The 7,908-nt window shown below is 49.4% G+C and overlaps 1 protein-coding gene across 1 annotated transcript in view; it reads left to right on the top strand.

Moving 5' to 3' along the window:
- The first annotated feature begins 582 nt into the window (after positions 1–582).
- Positions 583–7,908, top strand: part of TDRD1 (tudor domain containing 1) — a 246,820-nt gene continuing 239,494 nt past the window's right edge. Inside the window, exons 1-2 of the mRNA XM_030204712.1 lie at positions 583–867; positions 1,266–1,352. Coding sequence (XP_030060572.1) covers positions 1,319–1,352 — 34 coding nt within the window. The 5' untranslated portion in view covers positions 583–867; positions 1,266–1,318. The remainder of the gene's footprint in view (positions 868–1,265; positions 1,353–7,908) is intronic.

Here is a 7,908-nt window from a genome sequence, read left to right as displayed (position 1 = left end):
ATTGTATGTCGCTCATCTCCTGATTCTGTGAAATATCTGCATATCAGTAGAGTATATGCCTAACTAGTTGTGAAGGTTATGACCTGATTGTCTCATGGTCTTAAAGTTTCAGTATTGGCCATCAGACAGATTTTGAGCACCATTGCTTGGCTGTTTGAAATACTGAAATTCTGTGTTGTGTAATACCTTTAAGGGTCTAGTCATAGGAACTATTTTCTTCCTCTGTCTCCATCTGCTGGTTGAGGGACACAATCCATTTGTCTGCACTGGTCTGATAGAATTAAAGGAAAGAAACGTTATCAGGTAAGACATGTTTTCATTAAACTGTGCTGTATCACCCTGTGAAGGTGTTGAGTTTTGGATTGTTGTACCTTGCTCTGAGCATTTCAGTGGGTGAGTAATAAATGTTTGAAATAAATGAAATCTAGTAACATTATGTCCTCTGGTTCCAAATTCTTGTTGTGTTTTTTTTTTTTTTTAACTCCTAGGGGAAATTTGATGCACAGCATAGTTTTTGACTATATCTTTATACTTATATTTTATTTTTTTGCCTAGATTTGACTAGTTAAAAAATGTCAGAACGCGAGAGTGCTTTCAAAACGAGGCAGTTTCACATAAAGGAGAGCAAGGATTTCATAAAGCCTCCGGAATCTCTTCGATACCCTTGCTCATCTCCCTGCTTCGCCCTCAAACCTCCAGAGATTAGAGATGGTCACCTCTCGACTTTAAATGAGACCTTTCTGAAGTCCAAAGACACTAAGCTGCATTTTGCAGATCTTGGAAGCAGGTCAAGAAGTTCTAATCACAGCGAGAGTGGCATTAACAAAGAGGAACTTGGACCAAAGACTAGTGGACGAGTGATTATAGGTGAGAGAATTCAAGCTAAGTTGGAGGTTGATGTGGCTGTGGGGAGGAGAGTCAAACGAGCAGAGGGAGAAAGCTTGGCAGCAGCAGACCTGGAGCAAAGAGGAGCCAGGTTTTTATGATGAGGGAGTTCTTAAAGTTACAAATAAAATTGCAAAATTTTAGTTGTGCACAGATGTTTTGTGCAGAGTTCTCCCAGGAGTAAGAACTGGAGGCTAACCTAGTGATCTGGCTATTCCTCTGAGCCATTTCTCTCTCACCCCTGCTTGACATGGAACTGCTCCCCTTTCAGTCAGACCTGTCACCAGCAGTAACAGTCTTGATTAGGTTAAGGAGAAAGTGTGAGGTAATTAAAAAGGAGCTACAACATTGTGTTTTTTGTGATGCTGTTTCTGTTGCAGGAAAGCAACTGGATCAGTTATGTCAAGAAACAGGAAATGCCTTGAGTAGTGAAATGGAAAGTAATAAAGCACTAACGTTAAAGACAGGTGAGTGTGACGCCAAAATGTATTGATATGGATAGGAGAGGTACAGGCTTATTTCAAAGGTTTTATATTTTTTATTTAAAGTAAAGCATGTGTATTATTACAGCATGCTTAAAAGACCGGTGTTCATATGCAGAAGGCTAGAGTAGAAGTGGGGAGAGGGTCCAAAATCTGAGGTAGGTTTGAGACTCCCTGTACCATTGATGCCTAGGGCACCACCCAAACTCTCAGCCACTCTCTCATTACCTCTCGCCTTGACTACTGCAACCTACTCCTCACTGGCCTCCCACTTAGCCATCTATCCCCCCTTCAGTCTGTTCAGAACTCGGCTGCACGTCTTATGTTCTGCCTGGACCGATATACTCATATCACTCTCCTCAAGTCACTTCACTGGCTTCCGATCAGCTACCGCATACAGTTCAAGCTTCTCCTACTAACCTACAAATGCACTCGGTCTGCAGCCCCTCCTTACCTCTCTACCCTCATCTCCCCTTATGTTCCTACCCGTAACCTCCGCTCTCAAGACAAATCCCTCCTCTCAGTACCCTTCTCCACCACCGCCAACTCCAGGCTCCGCCCTTTCTGCCTCGCCTCACTCCATGCTTGGAATAAACTCCCTGAGCCCATACGCCAGGCCCCCTCCCGGCCCATCTTCAAATCCTTACTCAAAGCCCACCTCTTCAATGTCGCCTTCGGCACCTAACCACTATACCTCTATTCAGGAAATCTTGACTGCCCCAACTTGACATTTCGTCCTTTAGATTGTAAGCTCCTTTGAGCAGGGACTGTCCTTCTTTGTTAAACTGTACAGCGCTGTGTAACCCTAGTAGCGCTCTAGAAATGTTAAGTAGTAGTAGTTGCCTTGGTTGCCACCACTTATGCCAGCTCTGCTTAAGAACTTTGGATGTTTTTCCTTGCTTAAGGTATTCATGATGGATTTAAATTTTTGGAATGTTTCTTTCTCTTGTTTGTAGGCTGATTTTTTTTTTTAGGTAATTTTTTGCACAAATGTACTCTTTCTTAGTGTCCTTAGACTATTCCAGCATGTGTTATGACTACTGACCAGCAGGTGGAGGTAGAGAATTAAAATGGTGGTGTTTTCTATTAAGATTTGTATGCAGATTCCACAGTTCAGCACTTCATGTCCAGCAGGTGGATGAGGTTGTGCTCCACAGCTCGGATTGTAGTCTTGAGGTGCTCCTGGTCCAGTTGGTTGCTGGTTCCCAATTGAGCTAAGGGGTACACTAATGATAGTGTAGCTAGGTCATACCTAGAAGTTCCTATGTTGCTGTTGTTTTTCTTTCTCCTCTCCCCCCCCCCCCCCCCCAGTACCCTGTTCTCTCCTGTCTACATTATTTGGGAAAAAAAAGAGAGAGAGAGCAGCAGATGGAATTTTCTCTGCAGGCTTACATAGTAAGATAGTTGTCAGCAGATAAAGACCTGAACAGTCCATCCAATCTCCCCGACAGCCATGCTCATCAAATCATGATTAAACCCACAATGAATGTGATATTTATTTATTTGTTACATTTGTATCCCACATTTTCCCACCTGTTTGCAGGCTCAATGTGGCTTGCACAATACCGTAAAGGCGTTCGCCAGTCGGTTGATAACAAATACAAGGTTGTATTGTGGTCAAATGAGGTAGGTGTGTGTCAGGCACCGTGAAGGTTGAAGGGAATGAGGATTGTATATTGGCCAGTACGATCATTGGTTGTGCTGTGTTGCTGGATGTGGGGATTTACGTTGGATCAGTGGGCTAGCCTTTTTGGAAAGGTTGGTTTTTAGTGATTTTTCTGAAGTTTAGATGGTCATGGACTACTCTTACAGCTTTTGGGAGTCCATTCCATAGTTTTATAAAATTCTTGATCCTGATCTTTCTTTGATATTTCTGAGACACATACCGTAGAAGTTCGCCTTGCACTGTCAGTTTCCAACCGCTGAAGTTACATCAAAGCCCACTCCAGCCCTTTCCACACTGTCTTGTCATATACGAAATACAGACTGTACAAGTCTGCCTGGCATTGTCCTTAGCTTTTCACAGCCAGAGTTACCATCCAGGCATCAATCGACGTATCAACACATGCAGTCATTTATTTTGTTTTTTTACACCATCCATTTTATAATTGAAGATGCTCTGTGTTCATCCCACGCCTTCTTGAATTCCATTGCCAATTATGTCTACCTTCTCTGTGAAAAAGAATTTCTTGACATTTCTCCTAAGTCTGCCACTGCCTTACTCTGCAGAGGGGGGGCTTTGTTGGGGAAACTTCAGTCAGTTATGGTAAGTCTGACTCTTCTCTCTGTTCACTTTGGGAGTGTTTGGTCCACTGCTGTCTCTGTGGGAGGGCTGACTGCTTCAGTTTTTTCACGAGGTTCTGCTGCATATCATCTTCTCTGGTGCCGGCATTGCTTATTTTTTTTCATTGTCTGTTAAGAGTTCAGCCTCTCTCTTTCAAAGACGGTTTTCCTTGTCATCAAGCAGATGAATCCATTACGAATGGGTTGTGTCCATCAACCAGCAGAGGGAGATAGAGCACTGGAAAACCATAGTGCCTCATGGCCAGCTAGCTCCATCTGCCTCTTCAGTATTCTCTATCTCCCCAGCAGTGTGGACTCAGCTTATTCAGCTCCTTCAAAAAAATCTGCCTGGGGTGGCTCCTGTGCTTTGGCCAGTGGTAGCAGGGGTGTTGGTGGCTATTGCAGCTCCACTTTGAAGGCACATAGGTTCGCCCTTTCCCTGCCTTACCTGGCCCCCGATGTGGATGTAGACACATAGGTTTGCCCTGTCCCTGTCTTATCCCACACTCTCCTTTGTGGATGCAGGCACATTGGTTAGTCCTTTCCCTGCCTTTCCCACTCTGATGATCCTCCGGAGTTGGAAATTTGCCTCTATTGCTGTTGCCTCTAACTTTCCTCACAGCGTTTACAAAAAAAAAAAAAAAAAAGTTGCGTTCTGCTGCGATTCCAGAAAAGAGGTTTTCTTCGGATTGTGCAGCGTGACCAGAGCTCTGTGGACTCGGTCTGGTGAGGTAAGAGCGTTTTGTAGCTCCTCCGGGGAGGGCCCGCGATCGGGACGATTTTGGCATGAATCCGCCATTTTGAATTTTCCGCCGTTTTCGGCGATGGCTGCAGAGGTTAAGCGCTGTTCCCGTTGTGGCAAGCGCAGATCCGCAACAACGCCCTGTAAATCGTGCTCTTCAGAAGTCAGGGCCAGCCCGAGCATGGCGAGCGATGTTTCTTCCCGCTCAGTGGAGCTGGCAGCAGGCGCCAGCGACCCCCGCAGAAGTGGAGGGGTTTGAATCTGGAGGGAAGCCTCGTGTGGAGGCTAACAGGGGAGCTTCTATCCCCAGACTGGAACCGGGAGGCCAGGGTGAGCCCTTCTCCCCTGAGTGTGTGTTGCTGCTGCATAAAGCATTCATGTTAAAAAGAGCTCTCCCACAGGGGTCTCATTCTGCCCTGCTATCTGTTCCCTCTCCAGTGGAGCCCGGCCTTGGATTGCTGTCAGGCGCGTTTTCCCCTGACAGCTGGCTGCAAGACAAGCGCAGAAGGGTTAATTCCCCTTCAGAGAGTGGCGCACCCCCCTTCTCCCCCCCCCCCCCCCCCCCCCCCGTGGTCGTAATGTGAGGATTCTGAGGGGTCTGGCAGGCCCTCGTGGTCTGAAGAGCCAGAGGAAGGTGCAGGATTTCCACGGATCCAGATGATCCTTCCGCAGTGAGGATTTTCCACCGCGACGAGCTGCCAGTGCTTATTTCTGATGCCTTGCAGATCCTCTCTACTGAAGATCCTGAGAGTGGCGAAGCCTCCTCTGGTAATCCGAGAATGGCAAGTATTAAGAAGCCTGCGTGGGCCTTTCCTTTGCATGACTCCATCCAAGAGCTTATTTCGGCTCAATGGGCTGACCCCGAGGGGCCTTTGAAAGTCGCCAGGGCAATGGGGCAATTATACCCTCTAAGTGAGGAGCATTTGGCGTGCCTAGCTGTGCCTAAAGTGGATGTCCTAGTCACGGCTGTGACAAAGAGGACTACCCTCCCAATTGAAGGAGGAGTTGCCCTGAAGGACATGCAGGGCCGACGCCTGGAATCAGCTTTGAAACGGTCCTTTGAAATTTCAGGCCTATCCTTATGGACGTCTGCATGCAGCTGCTATGCTGGCCGAGCTTGCCTCGCTTGGTTGCAACAGGCAGTGGAACAGCCCGGGGGTGGAGCGGAGCCCTTACTGAGGTGGCACCATGGATGGAGTCGGCCTTGCCTTTCTTGGCTGACGCCCTTTATGATCTGGTCAGAGCTTTGGCTAAACAGGTGGCGGTGGCGGCTTGCCGCCTTCTATGGCTACGGCATTGGGCGGCTGACATGGCCTATAAGCAAAGGTTGGTGAAGTTGCCCTTCCAAGGCCTTCTATATGGTGAGGAGTTGGAGAAAATTGTTAAAGGCCTGGGGGATGCTAAACCCCAGCGCTTACCCGAGGATAGGCCGAGGCCTCCCTCCAAGGGTCAGGCGGTTCCCTCCTCTTACAGACCTCGCTTCCATGAAGCTAGAAGGTACCGCCCGGGGCGTTCTGCTGGGTTCACTTCTCATGCCCGCTTTCAGCAGAGGAGCTCCTTTCGTTCGGACAAGCGTTCCCCCTCCTCTTATAGACCTCGCTTCCATGAAGCTAGAAGGTACCGCCCGGGGCGTTCTGCTGGGTTCACTTCTCATGCCCGCTTTCAGCAGAGGAACTCCTTTCGTTCGGACAAGCGTTCCACAGTGACCGGATCAAGGCCTGGAGTTCAAGGGCGACCCTCTCAATGATGGTGCGCCGGCCCTCTCCTCGATTCCTGCAATAGGAGAACGGCTTTCCCTCTTTCTCGAGGAGTGGGTCAAGATTTCCTCAGATCAGTGGGTTTTGGACCTGATCAGAGATGGCTACAGAATAGAATTCAATGCCCCGGTGAGAGATGTGTTTGTGGAGTCCCGATGCGGTTCTGCCGTCAAACGGGCGGTGGTAGAGGAATCCTTGCAAGGCTTGATTCACCTAGGGGCGGTGTCCCCTGTGCCTCCCGCCGAACACGGCTCTGGCCATTATTCCATTTACTTTGTGGTGCCCATCCTCGACTTAAAAGAAGTCAACAAGTCTCTAAGAGTGCGGCATTTTCACATGGAAACCCTGGGGTCCGTCATTGCGGCGGTACAGCCAGGAGAGTTTCTCACGTCTCTGGACCTGAAAGAAGCTTACTTGCACATTCCTATTTGGCCCCCGCACCAGAGGTTTCTGCGGTTTGCGGTGATGGAAAACATTTCCATTTCGGGCCTTGCCTTTTGGCCTCGCCACAGCTCCCCGAACCTTTTCCAGGGTAATGGTGGTGGTAGCTGCTTTTCTCAGGCGAGAGGATATTCAGGTTCACCCGTACCTAGACGACTGGCTCATCAGAGCGGACGCGACAGAGGAGAGTCATCAGGTAACAGCCAGAGTGGTCTCAGTACTTCAGTCTCTGGGCTGGGTCGTCAATATGGCCAAAAGTCACCTGACCCCCTCTCAATCTGTAGAATATTTGGGGGTCCGGTTCGACACAGCCTCGGGGTTTGTTTTTCTTCCGAGCAATGGCGGTGCAAGCTTCAGAACCAGGTTCATCTGCTCCTGAGGATACTTCGCCCCCGCGCTTGGGACATTGTCCAGCTGTTAGGGTCGATAATGGCCACCTTGGAAGTGGTGCCCTGGGTGAGTGCGCACCTGAGACCTCTGCAGTGCTTCCTGCTTCAACGATGGTCTCCAGTGTCTCAGGATTATCAGTGCAGACTCACGTGGCTCCCTGCGGCCCGGCTCAGTATGGAGTGGTGGCTCTCAGACAGCATGCTGCGGTGAGGAATGCCGCTAGCGCCCTCCGATTGGTGCCTGGTGGTAACAGATGCCAGCCTGAAGGGCTGGGGTGCACATTGCCAGGGAAGGCATGCCCAGGGTCTGTGGACACTCGAGGAGTCGGAGTGGTCCATCAATTGCTTGGAGTTGAAAGCGATTTTCCAGGCTCTACTGGCTTTTCACTCAACCCAGGAAGGATTGGCTGTCCGAGTGATGTCGGACAACACGACAGCAGTGGCCTACATAAATCGACAAGGTGGCACTCAGTGCAGAGCACTGGCCGCACATGCCGCGCAAATTTGCCATTGGGCCAAGCTACATCTGCAGTTTGTCAGCAGCTCACATTGCAGGTGAGAGCAACGTGCAAGCTGATTATCTAAGCAGGCATCAAATCGACCCAGCGGAGTGGACACTGGCAGACGAAGTGTTTCTTCAGAGCTGTGCCAAGTGGGGGACGCCCGTAGCGGATCTTATGGCCTCAAGCGCAAATGCCAAAGTCCCGTGCTTTTACAGCAGACGGAAAGATCCTCGCTTGGCGGGGTTGGATGTCTTGGCTCAACCCTGGCCTCAGGGCCTCCTGTATGTTTTCCCTTCATGGCCCTTGATAGGGCGAGTACTCCTGTGGATTTGGCTACATCAAGGAGAGGTGGTTCTCATTGCCCCGGATTGGCCCAAGAGGCCGTGGTATACGTCTTGCCCCATCCTTGGCCACCTTTAAATCTAG

This window comes from Microcaecilia unicolor, chromosome 5 (assembly GCF_901765095.1).
Source record: "Microcaecilia unicolor chromosome 5, aMicUni1.1, whole genome shotgun sequence".
Lineage (NCBI taxonomy): Eukaryota > Metazoa > Chordata > Amphibia > Gymnophiona > Siphonopidae > Microcaecilia > Microcaecilia unicolor.
Note: the sequence above shows the minus strand (reverse complement) of the source record. Positions and strands in the feature narration are given on the sequence as shown.